The sequence below is a fragment of the Coptis chinensis genome, chromosome 2 (genome assembly GCF_015680905.1).
Source record: "Coptis chinensis isolate HL-2020 chromosome 2, ASM1568090v1, whole genome shotgun sequence".
Classification (NCBI taxonomy): Eukaryota; Viridiplantae; Streptophyta; class Magnoliopsida; order Ranunculales; family Ranunculaceae; genus Coptis; species Coptis chinensis.
The window spans coordinates 85225931-85250377 of NC_141457.1; the positions used below are offsets into that span (position 1 = coordinate 85225931).

General features: G+C 38.1%; 1 protein-coding gene and 1 pseudogene across 1 annotated transcript; both read left to right on the forward strand.

Moving 5' to 3' along the window:
* The first annotated feature begins 5105 nt into the window (after positions 1 to 5105).
* On the forward strand, positions 5106 to 6065 carry LOC147518483 (uncharacterized). The gene has a single exon (XM_086593931.1). The coding sequence runs from the start codon at positions 5106 to 5108 to the stop codon at positions 6063 to 6065; it is 960 nt and encodes a 319-aa protein (XP_086450057.1).
* A 621-nt stretch (positions 6066 to 6686) lies between these two features.
* Positions 6687 to 14130, forward strand: LOC147518484 (DNA (cytosine-5)-methyltransferase CMT3-like; annotated as a pseudogene).
* Positions 14131 to 24447: the final 10317 nt, after the last annotated feature.

Consider the following 24447-nt stretch of genomic DNA (forward strand, 5'->3'; position numbering starts at 1 on the left):
ATAGTATTGATCATTTGCTGGTAAGTGGCGCCAGCATTCTTCAACCCAAAAGGCATCACTTGATAGCAAAAAATACCTTGATCAGTTATGAATGATATTAATTCTTGATCTTCACCAGACAACGGGATCTGATAGTATCCTGAAGAAGCGTCCATAAATGATAAGCATGGAAATCCAGATGTGGCATCAACAAGTTCTGATATCTGCGGAAGAAGGAATGGATGTATAGGGCATGCTTTGTTAAGATTGGTGAAGTCGATGCATACTCTTATCTTGCCATTCTTCTTTGGCACTGCTACCACGTTGGACAACCATCTAGGGTATGAAACTAGGCGAATAAAATTGACAGAGAGTAAACGATCAATCTTTTCTTTAACCTTTAGCTTTCTATCAGGAGCCATACGTTTGGGCTTTTGTCGTACAGGCTTAACACTTGTATCAATGTCAAGCTTGTGACAGGCAACATTTGGGTGTATACCTGGCATTTGCTCCAAAGACCAAGCAAAAATGCTCTTGTTCTTTCTGAGTAGAGTAACCATTTCCCTTTGTTCCTTTTCTGATAGCTCAGCTGATATGAAGGTTGTTTCTTTGCTAGATTCTCCAATTTGAACTTCTAAGAGGCGGTCTATAGTCGGTGGTCCTTCACTTGATGATATGGTGGAATAGTTTATTTGTGGTGCGGATTGTGCTTGAATGACTTCTTGTGAATTGCTTAAAATTGTGTTTCCATGCATATCAGATTGATGGTAATCATCTACTATTCTTTCGTGACAATGGCTAGAAGCCATCTGATCTCCTCGTATTTTGCAAATTTTGTCTAGAGATGGAAATTTCACTGCTTGGTGGAGGGTAGAGACAACAGCACCCATACAATGGAGCCAATCCCTACCTAAAATTGCATTGTAGGAAGATTTGCAGTTCATTAAAAGAAAATCAATGTTGACCGCCTTATCCATGAGTTTGACTGGTAAAGAAACTCTTCCGACCGGAGTTGCTGCTGTTCCATCAAAACTAATTATTGGGTTGTTATCTGTGACAATCAAATTTTCTGAAAGTTTCATGTCATTGTAACAACCTGCAAAAATTACACTAGCAGAACTTCCAGTGTCTGTCATGACACGCTGCACTCACCATAGACTAATGTAAGTTGTGATAACGACGACATCGTAATGAGGGTGATGGATGCCAATTAGGTCTCTGTTAGTAAAACATAGTGGGCTTGGTTTGATGGTTTCTATGCGAGTTCCTTCAATAAAATCGAAGCTATTTATGTGATATAACTCACGTAAAAATCCCAACTTTTCTTTTTGCTCACATTTTTGTTTTGTGGTGACACGTCATTGATTCTGGTGTGACCAGCTTTGATGACGTTGTAACCTGAGATTGACAAATTCTGTTGAGCACTTTTAGTGCTTAAGAATTCCTCTTAGCTATCCCTTCTCTACTAGCTTTTGTATCTTTCCTCGTAAGGATCTGCATTGCTCAGTTTTGTGACCAAAGTCATTGTGGAAAAGACACCATAGATTTTTATCACGCGTAGACTTTGTACCTTCGGGTAAAGGCATTGGAGGGAAAAGCAGATTGCGACTTTTAATCTTCTCATAGATTGAGGCATATTTGGTATTCAGTGGAGTGAGCTTCATTTCTTCACAAAAATTGTTGGTCTTTTTAAGATCCTACTTCGGTTGTTGAGTTTCCATTATGCTTTGTTTCTACTTGCTTTTGGTATCTGTAGATTCTTTTCCTCTAAAATCTTTGTCCCTTGAAGTTCGTGCTGCCGCATCTATTTTAACATTGATGAACTGTAGCGTTCGTGTGAACAAGTCAGATTTCGTCTGGGGAGGATCTCTTACCAGTGAGTTATATATTCCATTAGTATCAAAACATAGAGCTTCTTTGAATGCGTGAATGATCATCATAGCTGGCACATCTGCGACACCTGCTTGGATTTGGCGAAATCGGACAACGAATTTTGCAAGTGTTTCATCCTTCTATTGTTTTGTGTTTAGCAAGATATTGACATCTTTAGGCTGAGTCCAATTATGTTGAAATCGATCCATGAACTGATCTGCTAACTCCTGGAAAGATTCAATAGATCTAGCTGGAATTTCCGATAGCCATCGCAAAGCTTCCCTTTTTAGGGTTGCGGGAATTTTTTTTGCACAAGAGAGCGTTATCCTTACGCCAAAGAACTAGCCTGCTTTTGAACTCTATAACATGGTTGTTTGGATCACCTTCTGCTTCATCGTACTTAGGCAAATCTGGTTGTTTGAAACCTTCCTGATGTTCTGCATTTTGTATACGCTAGGAAAAACGTCCAACGATGTCTTCATTTACGGCTAAGTCTTTCCAATGTTTTTCCTTTAGATCAATATTATTCATTGCCTTTGTAACGATGTCTTTAATCTGCTGTTCAGTAAATGTTATTCCTTCATTTGTTTGGCGACGGACGATTTGTGGTTGAACTTCTTGACCTTGTGTCACATGCGCCTGCCCCCAGTTGTGGCCCATATCTGGAAACCTTGGGTGCTCTGGACTGCGAGACCTATGACGGAAGTTTGAAATGTCTCGGTGCACTGGAGAGTAATCTATATGATGAGTGTTATCTCTATGTCGGTCTTCTAGTTATCTTCTGCACTGATTCCTTTCGTTCAAGTCAAGTCTTAGGTCATGATTCAGATCTTGCCTGAGGTCACAGCTCGATTGCCCCAAGTGAGTTCTAATGTTGGGTGGTATCATCCGATCTGACCACCGTAATGCGCTGCTATCCTGGCTTACGAGGTTTGTATTACCTCGGTAGTATGGCTTGTAGCTTATTCAGTGTGAATCAGACTCCCTTGGGGAGATACGACGACTGGTATGTGACATGTGATGTTGTCTATCATGCCTGCTATTACGACCATTGACATCAGGAGTCCTCAATCGCCTTAATAAATTGGTTGAAATATTTCTTGGCCTGGATTGATTTGGTCGATTTTCAGGGACAACATCAGTGGTTCGGAATCTTTCGCTATTGCTTTGCAAACGGTGGAATACACTGCGGTTTTCTCCAGATCTTGGGATTCTTGATGGAATAGATGAAGCAGTATCATTGTTGTCTATATGTACTTGCTTCCCTTCATTTATTTGCTTCTGCAAGTCCGCGTTATGCTCCTTTTCCCTTCTAAGTTTGTTACGCAGAGCCTCCAGAGTCATTTCTTATCACCTGTGTCCATATCATTTGGATCTACAACCATATTTGCATCTACATCTGGATCTGCATCTGGCGAATTAGTATCATTAGGAGGAGAAGATACTGGAGCCTGTGACCTTGGAAATTTAGATTTGCGTTGTCTTGGTACTGGAAGCAACAAAGGTGGAGCCTGTTAGTTTGATGCAACTTGATCGACACGAACTTCAGCATTTTGTTGATTGTTTCCTTCGGATGGTTGTGCTCTTGCCTGCTTGTTCTCTAGAGATCTTGTTATAGTAGTCATTGACAAAGATTGAGAGAGATACGTGGAAGAGAGAACGTTAATAAGAACCGCAGACGGCGCCAATTATGTTTGGATAGGAATTCACCCAGACACACTATTGAATCTACAAGGGGAGATGTTGTATAAAGAATGAGACTGTGCCTTTAATGGCTGCCTACGTATCCAGAATATGTATCCAGAATCAAGTCTCTAAAAACGTAGTTCTTTGTTAAGTGAAGAGTCCTATTTATAGAAATAGAAAATAAGAGTCCTGAGAGAGCAGGGGACTCTTACTAGATAGGGCCCAGTTAAGCGAACATGTGACCGACTCTGACCGGACCGGGCCGCCCGGATGTCTACTTCACACGTGGAGTTTGCCCAAGTGGCTAACTAGAGCTGTGAGCCGCCCGGTGGCTAAGTGGACATGTGAGCGATCCAAATGGCTGGGCTGGGCGTGAGTCGCCCGGTAACCGAGGATCGGTCACTTCGACTTAATATAAAGACTAAGTCCCTCATGAATTCGTTAGCCAGGGTACGAATGTGGAGGTACGTACATTCACACAGAGCGTTTCATCACATGACTAAGCCTATCTTCTAGAAGTAATCATTGCCAAAGCCTTACTTACACATTCTATTTCCGCAAATTACGAACCACTGTAACCACTCCCCATCATTACATAATTCCTACCAACACCATTCCAATACTCCATCTCAATCAAAGCCATACATTTGTATTTGTCAGTACACGTGTTGGATGGATCACCACGTTCACCATCTATAAATACCCCCTACATGAACTACGCCAGACCTGATTCTTCTCTCCCTCTAGAATTGAGAGATAGATACGTAGGCAGTTCGCTCAACAACGAACTTAGTCTTTCCCATTTCCAAATCCATTCTCCTCTCCTATCATATTTGTAAGGGATAACTAAAATGCTCCTTTACATTGGCGCCGTCTGTGGTCTTGATTTCTTGAGAAACCACTTTCCAAAAACAAAAATACTCAAGCCCACGAAGCATGGCAAGCCTCAAAGCTTCAATCCAAAGCTTAGCAGGTTAGCTAGGTACCATGAACGACTGCTCAGGCAGGAGAATGTTGCCCTGAAAGCACAAGTAGACGCACAAACTCCACCTGGTGCTTTAGCAGAAGACGGTATCAACGAAGTAAATCAACAGATCAACGAGCTTTCACAAAGAATAGATCAGAGAACAGTCAAGAAAGATGCCACCCAGATCGTTCAGAAGATGCTAAAGACGTACCGCGCGTCCCTTTTTACTGCTGAGGTACTCAATAAAACCTCTCGTCCAGATTTTGTCCAACCAAATTTCGCAATGTACGATGGCAGCACGTGTCCAGGTCAACACGTAGCTCGCTACATTCAGAGTCTTGCACTCTATAGTGCTCAGGAGTTTGATTATCTCCATTGTCGTCTATTTCCGGCCAGTCTACAAGATGGCGCTCTCAATTGGTTCTTTTCACTCGAGCCAGACTCGATAAAGAACTTCGAGAATCTCACCGACCTATTTGCTAGTCAGTACATCCATAACAGGCATAAAAAAGCAGATCTAGATTCACTATTCCAGCTCTCACTTGGCAAAAATGAAACAATTCGTGCCTTCTTAGGTCGGTTCAAAACCGAACTACTTGGCATGGAAAGCGGCCTCAAAGAATTGTTCACCACATTGGCATTCTCCAATGCCTGCCGAGTACGCAACATAGCGCTATCCAGATTGTTCATGAAAGAAAGACCAGAAACTTTATCTGAGTTGTATGCTCGAGTAGACAAGTACATTAAGTTACAAGAAGGCCTGAAATGTCACGGCTTAGCAGAAGAACAAGAAGTAGCAGCGATCTCTGACCTAGTTTCAAAAAAGCGTCCTAGACAGCAAGGACAGAAGACTGGGAACAGACCAAGCAACAACCGTGAGTTCGCTGTACTCACCCGATCTCCCAGTTACATACTGGACAAGATCAACCGAGCTGCTTATTACCGACCTAACGTACGACAACCAAAAGATCGCCCTGGCAAGCCCTACTGTGCCTTCCACCGAGCAAAATGTCATAAGACCGATGAGTGTTGGGGGCTCAAGCACTACCTCCAAGACCTCATCGAATCAGGACATATCAAGCATTATACTAATATCGTTGATGGTGACCTGCTCTATAAGCTCATGGCTCGCAGAGAGCGCAGTAGATCTCTAGCTCTTCATAAGCGCCAGAGTGTCCAAGCTCGCTCTCGTAGTAGAGGACGCCCTAGCAACCGTTCTTACCATGAGCACCGTCAACATTCGTCAAACAGAGATAATGACAGAACGATCCACATGATAACGTTCCAGGACGATTCTGTTGCATCCTCTAGAGAAAAAAAGAGGCGCGTAGGCGCTCTCCAAGAAGTCTACCAGTTCTCTTCACAGGCCACACCTTTTCCACGCAGTTCAGGCCGCAGCTCAGGTGATATAACCTTCACAGAGGCCGACCTCAACAAGGCTTGCCTCCCTCATAATGATGCCTTAGTGGTCCATATCAAAATCAGTGATTGGACAGTCAAACATGTTCTGATAGATCCTGGTAGTTCATGCAACATCTTGTTCTACCATACCATCCAATAGATGAATCTGCCTAAATCGGTCTTCATAGACCCAATAGCTCCTCTCTATGGGTTCAATGGCTCCAGAGCCGACCCAATTGGTGACATCATACTCCCAGTCTCTATTAGATCTAAGGAAGACAAAGTCAGCTTCAACATGCGTTTCAGCATTCTAGACATCCAATCGTCCTATAATGCCATCCTAGGACGACATTAGATCCACCAAATGCAAGCTATACCATCAACACTGCATCAGGTGCTCCGCTTTCCTGGCCCTAGGGGTATGATAGAGCTTCGCAGCAATCAGCTCGAGGCTTATCACTACAATCAGATCCTCTCAGTGAACAAAGCCGCTGACCCGTTTATCAGCACTAGGAGCGAGCCCACTAGCTACACGATGGTCAAAGACTTAAATGCCGAGGTCAGATCCAAAGCACCAAACCAGAACGTTGGGGGCTTTATCAAAAAAGTTTATTCGTCTATCAGGACCCTAGAGGTCGCCCAAGTTCTTGTGCATCCACCAGTCAGGACCCCAAAGGTCGCCCCAACACTAGTTACTCCACCAGTCAGGACCCCAGAGGTTGCCCTAACATTTGTTAGTCCACCAGTATAGATTCTAGATATCACACTTGCCCCTGTTGTCATGACCACAGAGGTCACATCAGCCCTTGTTGTCGTAACCACAGAGGTCGCTCCAACTCCTGTTGCCAAAACCTCCATTCCTCAGATCGACAAAGCACCACCAGAGATCAGTTCCCCTGAGGTTGCCTCATCGTCAAAAGCAGTAGTTCAAACTACATAAAAGGAGCAAGAACTACACCAAAATGGTGATTTTGTAAGGCACTCATTTTTCACATAGTAACGTTTTTTAACGTTACACAATTATTAACATTTTTAAAGCGTTAGTATGCCACTTTATCCGTTACTTAAATTTTAGATAATTATCGGAATTAATTAGTCACGGTTGGCTAACACATGATACCGTCAGAAATAAAATAAAAAAAACAAAAAAAAAAGAATAATAAGAAATACTCTAAAACAAAAGGTTAGAATCCCACACTCCTCTCTCTCATTTTCAGAGGGGCGAAGTGGTTGGCTCAAACCATCACTTCCTCATCTAAAACGAATGTAAGTTTTTTTTTCTTATTCTGTTAGTTCTTACTCTCCTTCTTCTTCAATTCTTCTTCTCTTTGTAGGGATTGGAAAATTTAGGTTTTTATTTTCGTGCCTTCCTCTTTAATTCTCTTCTTTACTTTTTGTGCTTATATACTAAGGGTTTAATTGGATTTCAGATTTTGGGTTGAGAACGAGTTAGGTTCTCAATGCGACGCTCAACCTTTCTGATTTAGAAAACTAATTTTGGTAAGGGAACCAATTGTTTTCTGCCTGATCCATTAGTATGAACAACACTAACATGACTTTTATCCCTCATCTACTTTATTCATCTTCTACTTCGTTTTTATTTTGAAGTTGCAGAGCTTAAATTTAAGGCAAAAAAAAAAAACAAAATGGGAAGGGGGAAGTTCAAAGGGAAGCCAACTAGGAAAATGAACTTTTCTACTCGTGAAGAGATGGGTAATAATAACTTTTCTTTCTCTCTGTTTCATTTCTTTTTTGCAATAAATTCTACTTTAAATTAAGATTGGTTTTTTGAAGCTTTTCAATCTGTTTATGTAAAAGGGTATACATGAATTTTACTCATATTGGAGTTTTTAGTAATTTCAAGTGGAACTATGAACTTATTGTATACGTTGTGACTAGTTTATATTATAAAAGGGTATGCTAAATATTGAGACTTTTAGTCATTTCTTCGATTTGACTGTTATGATTCTGGTTTTTAATATGAGGAGTTTCAAAAAAGTCTTATGTACACAATGGTTATTATGAGTTAAGTTTTGGTTGAAGAGAAGAGAGAGCTTTCCGGGTGTGAAAGGAATCAATATAGTTATTGTACAAGTATAACTTAGAAGAAATGACTTGTTCAGATTGTTATCTTACTGGTCCAAATCCCCAAGTCTTGAAGCAGCATATATGCGTCTCATTTTACTTTATCAATTTGTGTGTTTGTTTGTACTAGATCTTGTATATGTTAGATTTTAGAGATAAAATGGTTTAGAGGTGGATTTTTTACTGGGTACGTTTGAAAAAGGATTTTGAGAAAGAGTTGACATCTCTTGGGAGAAACAGAGAATAAGGGTGCATGAATTTAAAATACGAAAGTATAGAACATTGGAAGGAAGCTTGGTAGACTCTATTTTTATAGTGAGTGTGGTTGAATGGGCATTCTAAAGCTTGGGGCTCTGTTTTGCAGCTCACCTTTGAATTTCCACAACTTAATCATCCTCATGGTTGTGCTGTTATTCAATGTTATATATATTGAGGTCATAGCTCTATTCTTGTAGCTCTGTACTAGACTTTTTATATACACCCGTATCAGTGTTTAACTATTTGTTCATATTTACTAATTCTATCTTAGTAGGGTTGTTGTTCCCAGAACATATCTATGTTCTGTCTTTGGCTCCTACAGTCTCTAGGTGTCATAGTCTCTTAGTATGCTCTTACAATAAACCTTCACAAATCACAGATTTACTCTGAATCGTAGCTGTACTTAATATGTTGTTATCTGCAATGATACTTAATCGCAGCTGTACTTAATAATCACAGATTTACTCTTAATCATAGTTTAAGGAACATAATGCTACACTGAACGGAATAGAAGAACTTTTGATGGAACGGAATAGAAGAACTTTTGAGGGTGTTGTGGCTTCTTTGGAGGAAGTAATCATGTCAATAAAAGGTCTCTTATTCTTCTGGGCCAAAGCTCATGAGGAAACTAGTAACATTCCTTTTGAGCACTTTGTGTGTAAATGGGAAGATATTTTGACTTGAGAACGGTGTTTTTTGTTTCTTGTGTACATTTGTTGTTGTTCTTTCATTCAGTTGGTTATCGATGTAAGGATACCTCATCCTACTATTCCTATGTTTCTAATATTTTTATATCAATGAAATATCTATTTACCGATCAAAAAAAAAAAAAAATGCTACACTAAACTATGAATTCTGGACTTTAAATTAGCTGGTGTTTTTTTTGTTCTGAAATCTCCTCAATCGAGAAATAGCAAATCAAGTGGCTATTTGTTTTGTCTAATCACCTAAACTACCGTTTGTTTTTTGCATGTTCTATAGATGCTTTCAATCTCGATGCAAAGTACTACTTGGTTTATATTTTCCTGTCATTTGGAGTCTGTATTACCTTTCTTGAATTCAGAATTTTCACACGTGCAATAATAAATGTTATAGTCTACAAAGTTTTGGATGTCTATGTTAATTACTTTCCCTTTTCTTCTCTAAAATTATCTTTCCTGCTAGTATGCATTTGTTCCCTTAAGTTTTCGGTTGATTTTTTGTACACTTTTTCACTAAAAAGAAACCTTTACTTTTGGGTAAGTGCATTCAGTTGATTACAATATCCTAGCCATGAGACATGGAGATATTTGGAGAATTTGTTGGTATCATGTGTTCCTATATTGGTTCACTTATTTTACTGGTCAACTTTCATATTTTGTATATCAACTTATTTATCTATTTATTTAGTATTATTTATAATATTATGAATTGAGTTATTCTTATTGCTAGCGTGTGTTTGTTTACAAGTATGAAGTATGTGTTTGTGTTTTTTTCTTTGTATGAATTATGTATTGCTGGTAACCTGGTCTATTTAATGAGCCACGTCTTGATGATAACCAATTTTGGTTTTCCTCCTAATAACCCATCCGTGCATTGACTCCTTATAGGTTGATACTCAAGTTTCTATTCCTATAACAATATGGGTAAATGATTATATGGGTTAGATGGCTCTTTCTTTAGGCAAGCTCTCCAGTCTGGAAGGTTTTGTGCACCAGGTATCATCATGATCTCACTCGTGGATTAGGTTCGATATACCTATTATTGAAGTTAACATTGCAAATTCTATGTAAGATGTTTTTCAGCGTAGCATGCCATAAGTAGTTGGTGTCTGCGTGACTAGTTTTGAGATGGCCATCAAAGAAAAGTATATATTCACTACACCAAAATTGGATATTTGTAACGCGCACATTTTCTGATTTGTAACAGTTATTGTGTGTGATACAGAATACAAAGGTACATTATGGGAGAATTATAGGAATCTAATTTATTGTTGGATATTTTCTTTGTGAGTCTAATCCTTTAATATTTTCATATTGTTGAACCATTTACGGCTCGTTATGTATTTATTTTGGTCATTTGAAATTTAAAGTGTCGGACAACTAGGATATCTAGTTTGTCCCATTGTATGTACTGAGTTTTTCTAGTGCTTATATTATCTACCACAAGTAATGGGATGTGTGAAAATGTGTAATGGACTGAAAACACTTTTATTCCCTAGGCAGTCTAGGACTCTAGGAGTATCTCTTTATTGTATTTTTTCCAACCAAATGCATCTTCAGCTAATTTATAGGAGCCTATGTTTTCAACAGTATCTTGCAACATCAAAAGCACTACAAGAAAATTGAGCTTTTGCCACAGGTACAACCTTGCTTTAGCCATTGTCATCAGCTGTTGCCAGGGTCCAACGGCCCACAGCTGTAGCCAAGGTTTTAAATGGCGTGGGGTATTGTTTGAGTAGTTGGATTTTAGTTCCCATTTTAGCCACGGCTGTCCATTTGTTTCGTCCACCGTTGGATTAGACTTGGATTTTGATGTCCGTTAAGATTTCATGAAACCCTTGTGAAAATAAAGAGTAGAAACGAAACAACTATCAAAAATCAAAGAAGAAGACTCGAGTTGTTCAAAAGAAAACTCGATTTTAAAGCAACAACAAGGTTTGTCTTCCTTCTCTCTCTCCTCTATAAACAGTACTTCTCTTTTATTCACTTCTCTCATCTAATAAAACTTTCCTCCCCCCCGCCCCCCGCTCTCTGTCTCTCACCTAGGTTGAAGATTGAGGAAAAGCATCAATTCCACCCCCCCCCCCCCTCACATACTCTCTCTCACGTAGAGTCACGAGAAGCAAGTTCGATTACACTCTTATATCTGTCTTTGTTTTTTTTTATACTTATTTTGACGAAATTACTTGTGGCTATTTTTTTGATGTTATGTATGTTCTCTGAGATCTTGTATTTTGTTGTTATGGGCCATTTTGATATCTGGTATTCTTGTTTTTTGTTTTTTCTAGAATGGTGATAAAGACAAGTTACTAGCAAGGAGACATTTTTCAAAAGCAGAAGTGGATCAAACTATTTATAGTCTATACGTTCATGCGTATGTGCAGGTGAGTAATGAAAGTATGAATTTGTGGTAGCATTATTCACTATGTACTATCCTTACCAAGAGTATTATTTCAAGCAGTCTGAAGGTGAAAAGCTCAATTATATAGGAAGAATAGTGGAATTTTTTGAATTCGACAATAAGGAGCCTTATTTTAGAGCATAATGGTTTTTTAGACCGGTTGATACTGTAAGATCAATTGCCGACCTGCTGCAACACTTTGTTATGTTATATATACTGTGTGTTTATTGTAATGGTGTTTTTGTGCTTAGATGTTTGACTAGGTCTTTAAATAAGATGTCACCCAATAGCTGAATAGCACATTCGATGAGAGACATGCATTTTATTCTGAAGTCAGAGACGACAACCCATTAGAATGTCTGGTTTCAAAGATCACGGTTTTACAAGTGCCCTCAAATGTATGCTTCTATCACTCTGCCCTCTTTAGTGCATTTTCTTTCGTTTCAGTCCAGACTAATTCATCTTATTAAACAGATTAGTTTGGCGGAAATACCGCAGTGTGATTTTTTTTTTATAATATGGCATACTCTTTGCTTTATTCAACCTTTCAAAGTCTACCAGTAGGTATATTACTATTTTGTTTAGTATTGGAAAGGCATCTGATTACGCCATATGCTGCAATACTTACTGATAACAAATCTGGTTAGATTCTTCAAGATAGTTTCTGGATCCATCTTTGCCAAGTTCGAGTAAGGAATATTCTGGTGAAGCTTCAGAGGAATTCGAGATGAAGTTACTTGATTTGTATTCTGGCTGTGGTGCCATGTCCACTGGTTTATGTCTTGGGGCTGCCACATCCGGAGTTAAACTTGTCACTGTAAGTCAAATAGTTGTAACATGTGTCATATACTGTTTTAGTATCTCATTAACAAAGTGTTGACTCATTGTAATGCTTACTATAGAAATGGGCAGTTGACTTTAATAAGGACACCTGTAAAAGGTTAGAGCTCAATCATCCATATACCAAGGTCTATTGATTAGTTGATGTTAACTTCTCATGTCAATGAGAGCATACATTTGAAAGAATACATTTTTTTTTCCAAGCCAGGAATGAAGCTGCTTTGGATTATCTGTCATTGCTCAAGGAATGGCAGAAGCTGTGTGTAAACTTTTCCTTGTTGGGGACCGGAGCTCAACAAGACACCAGCTGGAGTCAAGTATCTCTGAAGAGGATGTAGTTGGAGATGGGGACGCCATTCCTAAAGGTGAATATGAAGTGGGGAAGATACTTGATAATTGCTATGGCGATCCAAACGATAAGAAAAAGCCTGGATTGGACTATAAGGTACTTGTAGAATGAAAATTTATAGCTATTCATTTATTTGAATGTTCTTCCGATTCAACAAGTTGTGATGCATATTTATATTTGCAAATCTTTTGCTTACTCGACCTTTTGTTCAATCTAAATGTATATGGTTTGACATTCTTGGGAAAAATGGTTCTACTGATTTTTTTATTTTTATTTTAGTTTTAGTTGTAATAGATAATGCATTTTGGATTATATGTTTTTGCTATTGTTAATTTATTCAGTTTTACACTTTGCCTTGAATCTGTAGGTAAGTTGGAAGGGATATGGCCCTGATGATGACACATGGGAGCCAGCTAAGAACCTCGGCTATACAATACTTGTGTAAATGCTATTGTAAGCTTTGTATGCTTTAGTATGTCTTTGTGTTCTTAATGTTGTTGATACTTATTCTCCAGTGAATGCCCGCAAAAAGTAGAGGAGTTTGTGGCCCATGGTTACAACTTGAATATCTTTCCTTTGCCTGTAAGTTCTTCTGTGAATTTCTTAGCAGCTATATTAGATTACAAGAAATACTTCTATCACCTATGCTCTGTTATAGTGCATAATTCTTATTATTGTCTTGTTTTGCTTGATTATCAAGGGTGATGTTGATGTTATATGAGGAGGCCCTCTGTGCCAAGGAATTAGCGGCTTTAACTGTTTTAGAAATATGGAGAATCCTTTGAAGGATCCCAAAAACAGGTAGCTCATCATTTTTATGGACATTGTCGATTTTTTGAAGCCGCGCTTTGTTTTGATGGAGAACGTATTAGATATTTTGAAGGTCATTAAAGGGTTTCTTGGAAGATATGCACAAGCCAGACTTGTGGTTATGAATTATCATGCTCGCTTAGGAATAATGGCAGCCGGACGCTATGGCCTGCCCCAATATCGATTGCGTGCTTTCTTTTGGGGGGCTCGGCCCAATGAGGTCAATACATAATAATGCAAATTTTAGTTTTCCAAGGAAGGCCTGTTTTAGACTTGTTGCATTTTTTTTTAGAATCTGCCTCGGTTCCCCTTGCCTACACACCATGTTGTTAAGCAACGAGGAGGTATACCTTGTGACGAGACGCAAGATGAAATGCCTTACGGAAAAGTTGCTCAGACAAAGTTTCAAAAGCAAGTAAGGCTGCCAAGAAGGCTAGGTGAGATTTTTTTCGTATTGGGATCATGGTACTTAAAAAATGTAATAAGCAAGTTGCTAAGGTCTTTGTGCACAAGTGAAAATTGCATCTAAGATATAAGTCGTATATCTCTTATGCCCTAATAGCTATACACCTTCATGTTGTATCTCGAACCACCATATGTTTTCTTTTTATCAGTCAAATCTCTGTAAGTTGTTATGAATGTGTATGCATCCATGTATATAATCTGATTAGGATTGTTATTAATTTTTCTTCTAATTGTCATTGACATTATTGTAGAGTTTGATGATTTGACAACTACTAGGAAAAAGGGGTCTGAGAATGCCATCTTGTATGATCATTGACCTCCGTATGATACACACTAATCTATAATCTTTACAGCCTATTTCGTCAAGACCACTAGTTTAATTACACTGTCGATCTTTATACTGATTTTTATTTATACTTTGCACTTAAGGTACAAATGGATGACATATGGAGAACCAAGTACTGCTTGATCAGCAATAGGATCTGGTCTTATGTATCATGGGATACTAAAAGTGAGTTTGTGTTGGAACATGGTTTTTTCTCTTGTACTTTGTTTTGATATTAGGCTTACTCTTCCTGAACCTATGCATGTTTCATGCAAATAGACTTTGTAAATAACCAGTAGAACTTAGTTGTTTAGTTAACATGGAGCAAGCGTTGGATTATGTTTTACAAAGTGACCAGAGTGGATTATTATTGATCATGCTTGTAATATGTATTCTTATATTTTGTTGCCTTTATATGATACTCTTGGTATGTTTTTTCTTACATTCAAACTGATGATATAACATCTAAAATGTGGACCTTCAGTTGATCTTGTTTTTCTTTTGTTTCTATAATTCCCAATTTATTCAGGTTCAGATTGATGTCGTTAAGTTTATTGTGAATCACACTTGTACAAGTCATCTTTTGCGTGCCACATACATTGAATACTATAAGGCCTGCCCTCTGTTCCTTGTTTGTTATTTTCTTTTTCTTTTTAATTTTAATGTTGTTAACATTTGGTCTTGGACTACAAGTGTTTTTACTCCACTTTTCATGTTTGTCACCTTATTCATTTGAGATTCCATCCGTTAATTTGTCCAGGACCAAGTTTTAAGTGGTACGTCTGTTAGCACATAGTGTGTTAGCAACACTGAAATTAGCAGATGACTTATTTGCCAGAGGTTCCATCCGTACTTCTAATAGTGGTATGGGTGTGACTGGTATATGAAATTAATCCTTGTAGAGGTATGTAACTCCATTGGTTTTCTCTCTTGCAGGTAGTATGAGGAATAGATGAACACATGTCGTCTCTTCCATCATCAACTGGACATGAGGTTATATTATATTCGAAACTACTCAATTAGGTAATCTTTCATAATTCAAAAATGGTGTTCAGATTTATGTGCTTCTACGTTGTTTATCTAGAGAAGCCAACAAACTACTTCTGTGATTGTGATACTTAATTCTTAAACAAATATTTATTAGTGTTTTGTACTATTAATCTTTTTATTTGATGATGACTGAATCTTACATATTGACTTAATTTTTCTGTGAAAATGTGTGTGTAGTTCAAGTTCTAATGATTGATTTTATATGGTTTTAGCTATATCTTCAATCTTCAATGCCTAACCTATTGTCCAACATGATGAGGTACAAGCAAGCAAACCGGAATAGGCAGACTCTGATCCAAAGAAGTTGAGGTGCTGTTTAGATGGCTAGGAATATAGTCTATCGAAGTTTGGAATATCTATATATATCATTTTTTTTTTTTTTTTTTTTTTTTTTTTTTTTGTCTATGTTAGTTTGGATTTCGAATGGAATCTATGCTGTAAAACCGTTCATGTCAAGTACATTGTGTATGAAATGTTAAATTGTGAAGAATTATGATTTTTGTGGCTTTGAATGGAATTGTATATCTTTGTATGAATTGCAGGTGTTGTGCTGGAATTATATATATATATATATATATATTTACCCAATTCAAGACATTTGCCACGGCTTTGAACCGTGGCTAAATTATTGATCCAGTTAAAAAAAACAATCCCTACATTTCATCTAAGCATTGCCCACGGTTCACAATTGTGGCAAAAGGGTTATCTGCCACGGCCTATGGAACGATCCAAAATCGTGGACAAAAACCAAGCTTTGGCAACAGCCAATAGCCGTCGCAAAAGGTTAGCCACAAGCACATTGGCAACGGTCGTGCAACAGCTATAAACCATTGCAAAAGGGTTTTAGCTACGGTCTATGGCCGTGGCAAATGCTCAGTATTCTTATAGTGAAGGTTACGAGGATATCACACTTTTCCCTATTCAAGAAGGTGTGGACGTTAACATTTCAGGTAAGCTTTTATGTGTTGAACTAAATGTTATTCTATCCCTCTAGGTATGTATTATTCTAATAGTTTGTTTGGTGTATTTTGGAAGTGATACATCAGAAATGTACTGATAATTTCTCCCAACTAGATAACTTGGGACTTGTAGAAAATTTTGTGTGGAACTGTATCTATTTTGTTGTATAGAAGCATTTGGACTAGCTAGAACGAAATGATTGACTGTGAGTTTGTCTAGTTTGACAGTGTATCGAGTTGGCGTCTGATTTAGAATCCAATATACACATTATTTCGAATGCTTGTGTGATGACAATGATATTTGATAATGCAACTTAAGTATTAGATAAACTAATATAGGCCATTGGTTATATATTTAGTAAAGCTTGTAACATTTCATGCATGTGTACCTTGAGCCTTGAGGTGTCACTTAATTAGTTGGTTAGAAACACCTAGGCTTTTATTTGAGGTTTGACAGCACCAACTTGAGGAGAGCATGAGCTGGACATAGGAGAGCTACTACAGAGAGGGGACGCCACTTACCTTATAGCATTTTTTTTTTTGGGTTATCCATTTGGATTATTTTCACTTTAAGGGATATGTTTAATTTTTTTAATAAAGCTTATGAAATTTAATGGAAGCAACCTCTGTGGGGAGACGTATAGGAGGAGGAGATGACAAATCCTCATTATTTGAAATGTTATAATAGTTTGTTTTCTCACTGTTTGTTTAAGGTGGGGTAAGATGAGGAAAACCCATCGGCACATGGGAGATCAAATACTTACATAAGCGACCACACTTGAATTGATTGAATTTGTGGTCAATGTAATTAGAAAGGACATTTTATTCCTAGAATTTGAAGGGGCTCTTGACTCTTGAGGAATCAACCGATCAGACTATATCTTTCCCTCTAATTTTCAAATAAGAATGGGGTATTGCTAATCTAGTAGCAATCTAAATTCCTTATTCGTTTTTTTGTGTGGGTGTTTTAATGTCGTAAGTCGTCAATTTGAAGTTTATTCCGTTTTAAAAGTTGTCTAAATCCCTTCAAACAGTGGAGCCCTATCGAAGCTGATGTTTTTGTGTCATGTTCTGTGGATGGTATGTTGCCATATGGGATACCCATTTAGGAAAAACACCTGCAGTTTCTATTAAGGCACATAAAGCAGATGTGAATGTTATCTCATGGAACCAGTAATTTTAATATATTATGTTTTCAACATTCTCTCATGTATCTTTCTTTTTACCTTTAGATTGACCTTGTACTTGCATAATCATGAATAGGCTAGCATGACAGTGTCATTTCTTTTGGTGTAATTATTTTGTGGGTTTTGACTGAGCAAGCATGGTTTGATCTTCGTCTTTGATCAAGTGAATGTGCTGGTTCTGACTTTTTGTGTTGTGTCTACCCTATGAAATTAACTCAGTTAAAGATAAAAGTAAAGTTGAATGTAGTTATTTTGTATAATCGCGTATATGTTACTTTAGTTATTTTGTTAGGGAACTAGTTTTAGTGTTCCATGTTGCAACGTAGATGGAGAGCAGCAATATGAGACCTAGTAGTTAATGAAAGGTAAGATCCTTGTGTGGTTTTCTTTCGTTTCATATGTGACAATTGTATGCGGATGTTGGAATATTCACGAGTTTTGTTTTGGAAGATGGGTTCTTACATGTGAGTAGTGTGAATGTATGGTGTATATATATTTGAAGTGTGGTATCTCTAGTTGGAACTAATAGAGGTGTATAACACTGATATAAGTGGAAGTGATGTATATGTTGTTTTCATTTTAATTTTGGTATATAAATAACACTGATATAAGTGGAAGTGATGTATATGTTGTTTTCATTTTAATTTTGGTATATAATTTATAGTGTCCTTTTGATTCGGGGATTAGTTATTTGACTTAACTGGCATTGCTCAAGATGGTTAAGTAGCTGGTTCTACGAATCAATATATATTTTAGTAGTTGGGTTTACGACTGCAGTCTGAGGTTTTAATATATGTTATGAAAGTATATTATTTGATTTTCAGGTTATGACAGGATTTATGTCTATGAAATGTTGAAAATACAGAAGAGATTCTGCCGAAATTTTTATGTCTTTCATCAAGGTGTGACAAGGTTATAGGGTTTTGGGGGGTTACATAAACTTTCAATACTATGCTTATATTGCTACTAGTCTACTACCATACCCTCTTTTCTGAATTTTGTAGTTTGAGTATAAGGAGCTACTACTTAAGAATAAGATATAAGTATATATCTATACATATTTGTTTTCTACTGCCTGACTCTTTTTTATTTATTTCTATTGGTGTATATGATGAAAAGGACTTTTATGATGATACCATCCCAAAGTCATCCCCTGATGCTTGCAACTATTGAAGGTGGGAGTTCTGTACAAATGATGTGAGAGCTTGAGTTTAGGGACAAGTCTCATTGATTTGGAAAACAATGTATATTTCATTTGTAATAAGTCCTATTTATGAAAAGACTTTTTGGTGATGTTATTTTAATAAAATATTATGTGATTGGATGTACTTGTGAGATTTCTTGTTTATGTTATGGACGATTGTAGAATACCCAATAAGTGGGGACATCTTTATATAGGTTAGTAGTCTCCCAAAAAGGGTGGTTTTGGGGGAAATTATTTTTTTTACATATGAAATAGTTTTGTAACAGTGGAAAACCGTAACTAACCTTTGTAATAAGTAACACTTACGAAGCAACAAAACCGACGTTACAAATTCAATAAATCAATTACATAAATAAACGTTACTAACTTTCTAAAACCGTTGCTTTTGTTGGAAAAGAGTAACACAAAAAAGCGTTACTAATACTATACAACCGTTACTGTTGTTAGAAAAGAGTAACGGTCAAAAAGCGTTACGAACTCTATAAAAGCGTTACTAATGTTGGAAAAGAGTAACACAATTAAGCAAATAAAACCGTTAGCAAATATTTTTAGTCGGAAAAAACCATTACAATAAATAATTATGTAACGGTTTTAAACCGTTACGAATATTAATAATGCATTAGAACCAAAACTGTGACGCAAAAAACCGTTACAAATATTTTTAGTAACGGTTTCTGACCGTTAGGAATGTCCTGTTTTGGTATAGTGAAGTGAATTTAGGAATAGAAGACGATCCCAAGTTCGTCTATGTAGGGGCTAATCTTGACCCTACACTCAAGGCCTAGTTTGTAAACTTTTTATCGATGAATAAAAATGTTTTCACTTGGTCGTATATCGATGTGCCTGGTATAGATCCTAGTATTGCATGTCATAAGTTAAACGTCAACCCTAATGCTAGGCCAGTTCGGCAGCGACCTAGGAAGCTATCCCTCAGATTTCAGAAAGCAATCAATGATGAGATCGACAAACTCAAACAAGTCGACTTTATCCAGAAGGTCGATTACTCAGAATGGATCGCTAACATAGTAGCAGTTCCGAAGAAGAATGGCACAGTTCGCCTCTGCGTTGACTTCACCAATGTCAACCAAGAAACACCTAAAGATAGCTTCCCTTTACCTAAAATCGATCGCCTTATGGACCAGACCTGTGGTCACGAGCTCCTGTCATTTATGGATGCATACAGTGGATACAACTAGATCCCACTCGCTGAAGAATTGACAACCTTAGCAGCTTCCTGCTCAGTCGCATTAGCTTTCCTCTTCAGCGAGCTGCTACACTTGCGAGGCTTGAAGGTGATATCCTCCAAGTCCAAGGGAGAACTACTCAACCCCACTCACCCTTCAGGTCACCTACTAGACCCACCAGCCCCCGAGGCACTAGCACCTCCGGTGGGTCGCTTAGGACTAGCACGGCCTAGCTTCCTGTCCTCCCTTGTCACCAGATCGCTCTTACACTTCTCTATCACTGCATCACTGGAAGAGTTATGAACAATTTGGCTCTGAGCCCTTTCTTTCTGACTCCTCCTCTTCTCCCTAATCACGCGACCTCCTCACTCCACAAAGAAGTTCATGACCTCAGGAAGTTTCTCCTATTTCTGAGCCCAAGTTAACTTCGCAAACTTCTCTATCACTTTCCGATTAGTTCGCTTCTTTATAACGAGCTCTGCAAAAATAACACAGAACCATGTTAGTTAACATATCAACAATTCAAACATCGGAACAACATAATAATTCACTCCTACCCACCCAAAAAATTGCAAACCCTAGTTTGCAAACTACATCCTCGAGCACAGAAGTTCCCCACTAACAACAACAGCCTCCTCTCCCAAGCCTCATTGCTCACACCATCCAACACGCTAGATTTTCCAGTCACCGTTTGCAATCTAAAGTTAAAAGCACTAGATCGCTTTACTGAGTAATGCTCAATAATATCAGCAACTTCTATACGGTATTCACCACTCACATTCAACAAATCAAACACCCTAAGTAGCCGCCAGGTATTACCCACAAACTAGCAAGGCGCTTTCCAACAGAACGTCAAAAAGTCACAAGTCAGCTTCGAGAATGGTATCCTCATACCAACCCTCAGCTGCCCCGCGCAGACTATTATCTCATAGTTTGGTGGTGTGTACCTCTTACTGAACACCTTTACGTTCTTGTCCAGTTTGTGTATCTCCAGGTCGTCCCCTGGATACCGTACACTTTCCTTAGATCAGCGAAAGCTTTCGTTGCACTTTTATTTACAGCCCTAGGGGGCAACCCACTAGAAGACGACCCCTCGTCACGATCTGAAGTACTAGCTATAGCAGCAACAGATTCAGATCGTACTTCCTCCTCCACATCCTCACCCTCAAACTCTACTGATTCCTCTATCTCCTCCTCCATTTCCCCACAACTCAACGATACTTCTCGAATCTCTTCAGATCGAGTATCGTTCGAATCAGACATTTCTCTTTTTTCTTAATAATTACAGATCCTAAACAAGACAAGATAAAGACGACCTAACAACTGAACGAAACAAACAAGAACACAAGAAAAATACGCATCAACAATGGCGAAAGCACTAACCTGAAAAGTTCTAGTCTCTGCAGTTCTAGAAACGAAGCAAAAAATGACTTTTTGAATCTCTAAAAGTTGTTTTATACAACCGCCCCTCCAATTCCCAATGCATCATGATTACAACCTAAGCCTTAGCCAGTACACATCTACCAAAGACCTCTCTTTCAAAATTCCAGAAAAAGCGGCTACATGTTTCCTCAACAACTACCCAGATTCTCTCACGTGCCAATTATCACCCCACATCAGTTCGTCATACAACACGAACTGACTTCTATAGCACGGTGGGTATTTCCTTTTACGCCAGTTCGCTTCTTCACTCATGCTCAACACGCGCCACTATTTTCTCTCAGCAGGTCGTTTCAATGAACAACACGCCCTACTGAGAGGGGGGATGCGTAAGGGAGTGATATCCTCAGTCAGGAATATCAAGCACGTGTCTAACATAGCAAAAATACCACACCAACCTCTGACCTAGTTCCCCGAACTGCCTTCAGAGCGACCTACATCATCAACTCACACCCACGAGCTACAAGATCACTCCAAAATGGATCGACTCGCACATCTTCACATAGAGCATTCCATCACATGACTCAGCCTATCTTCTAGAAGCAATCATTGTCAAAGCCTTACATATTCTATTTTCACAAATTACGAACCACTGTAACCACTCCCCATCATTACAGAATTCCTACCAACACCATTCCAATACTCCATCTCAATCGGAACCATACATTTATATTTGTCAGTACATGTGTTGGATGGATCTCCACATTCACCAGCTATAAATACCCCCTACATGAACTACGCCAGACCTGATTCTTCTCTCCCCCCAGAATCGAGAGATATACGTAGGTAGTGATAGGGTTATATACTAAAAGCATTACTTTTGTATTAACTCTAATTCTTTATATTTTGAATGAGAATCATATGGGAAAATGTTATACATATTATATATGTTATTAGTTATATGTATGCATCTAATACTTTATGTTGTAGATGATATGGTATGTGGTGATACACAGAAGATCATATTATCAGTACCTTATAAAGTATAAGTAAACGTTCACAATCTAGATGGATTCGGACAAACCATTGGTAAGGTTGTAGTATAATTTGGTATTAGTTTATCTTGACTACAAGATTACACTAGTACACTTTGCGTGTATTGAACAGGACCAAGTGAGGTTGTTTCTCTTTATACTGACTATATAAGAGAACAAACACATCTGTTATTATGGATGCTTGTCCTCTTAATCCGGATATAATAACGGGCACTTACGTGCATTGTACACTGCTTTAAATTATCAATGAGTGAGATTCATTTGTGAATCAGCAAACTCGATGGATTGGGTAATGACATTGTATGTAAGGTGTGCTGTTGATTATAGAAGGAATCCGTGACCCGCAGGAAGTCGGGTTGATGATGTCCCATTGAGGAGCTCATAAGGATTGTCATATAAACCCTACAAGTGGATTTAATCCGACATGACAATGAGGTTGAGTGGTACTACTCAAGAATATAAGAAGTTGATTAATGTAGTTGTTAGTAACTTGACTTAATCAACGGGCATTTGATATCTTAAACATGGAGAGATCAACGAGCATATAATATGGAGCCCATAAACGTAACACACGTAATTTGGGATTAGGGCGGTAGTGCAACAATGACCTTTAGTGGAATAAACCATTTGTTGACGGACTTGGGCCGTGTGTTCTGGGCGAACATGGGAAGCCCAAGCCCGTCAGGAGACCTAACCCTAATTTCTCTTCATGGTCCCTGTTGTAGCCTATATAAAGAAACCCCTCTTTCTAGCCGAAATACTGAGTAATTGCTCAAGCACAATTAGTTTCAAAATTCGGCCAAGAGAGAAAGAAGGGGCTGGTAGATCGTTGCCCACACAACGTCCATTCTAAGATAGGAATACAAGAGAAGATCAAGAGGTTGCTGATTCTCAGAGATTTCACAGCATAACGGTTTGTAAATCATGACATGAAACCATAACGGTTCCTATAGGCAGTTCGCTCAACAACGAACTCGGTCTTTCCCATTTCCAAACCCATTCTCCTCTTCTATCATATTTGTAAGGGATAACTAAAACACTCCTTTACACCCCCATTAATAGTTGCAATTAATGTTACCTCCCATTTTCAAAAATATTAGTGATACCCTCAATTGCAAGATCCAATGGCTACGAGATGAATGATTTTTTTCATATGAAGAAATTTGACCGTGGGGGGGAGGAGTATCATCACTAATATATTTTTGAAAATGAGAGGCTAATTGCAACTAGTAATGGGGTAAGTCTAACTAACCCCTTCTTTTATAACCATTATTTCAAATGACCAATCATAGCCCCTTCTTTTCTAACTAACCCCTTATTTTAGATTTTGGTCACCCTAAATAATTGGTATTTGGAATTTGGTTCGCAGTAATTGGCTTATTAGGTTTTGGTCTTCCTGACAAACAGTCAACAGTTGACTGTTTGTATTTTGTAAATACCCATCATACCCTTACGTGTGTGAGGCACGTGTCAACTTGGAGGACCAAACCCCAAATACCAATTATTTAGGAGGACCAAAACCTAAAAGACCCAAAAAATATAAACACGTGTCAAGATTGATTAGTTTAGGATGACCAAACACCAAATATTGATTATTTAGGAGGACCAAAACCTAAAAAACCCGAAAGAAAGTGGAAGAGTTTAGTTTAGTTTCCCATTTTTTTCCTACCATATTTTTAAGATTGTGATAATACACGTGTCTATATAACAATGGTTTATATCAAGTTAATCTATACAGTATGGCGGCCAAGATCAACTGTGTAAAAAAAATCATGAAATACGATTAGATTCAAGAAAACAATAACACACAAATGTCTTAACCCACATTCAAAAGCTTGTAAGAAATAATATTCACCGTCGATGTAGAAAGATAACTGCATAACCAGCCTTCACAAAGTACCTGCAACATCACCTATGAGTCATTGTAATAATTGATTCCGCATAAAGAGAACTATCCCAAATTTAAGGGTTTTTTAGGTTTGAAAAAATGGATGTTTTAATACCATGAACTTTACTGGTTTTATCACTTTGGGCCAAGAACTTTTTTTTTTTGGGCAAATTAGGCCATGACTTTTTTTTTTTTTTTTATCAAGTTAGGCCACTAGTGTGTTTCGGTTACTTCACATGCTTATGTGTACTAACCGATGTCAATGTGGCTTAACAGAAGCTAGCTTATGTGGCGCTATTGGAATGGACACCTAGGAGAAGTTGCCACGTGTAAAGATGACCTAGATACCACAAGAGCCGGTTTTCCAACTTCAAAAAAAGATAATAAGAAAGAGATCGAGG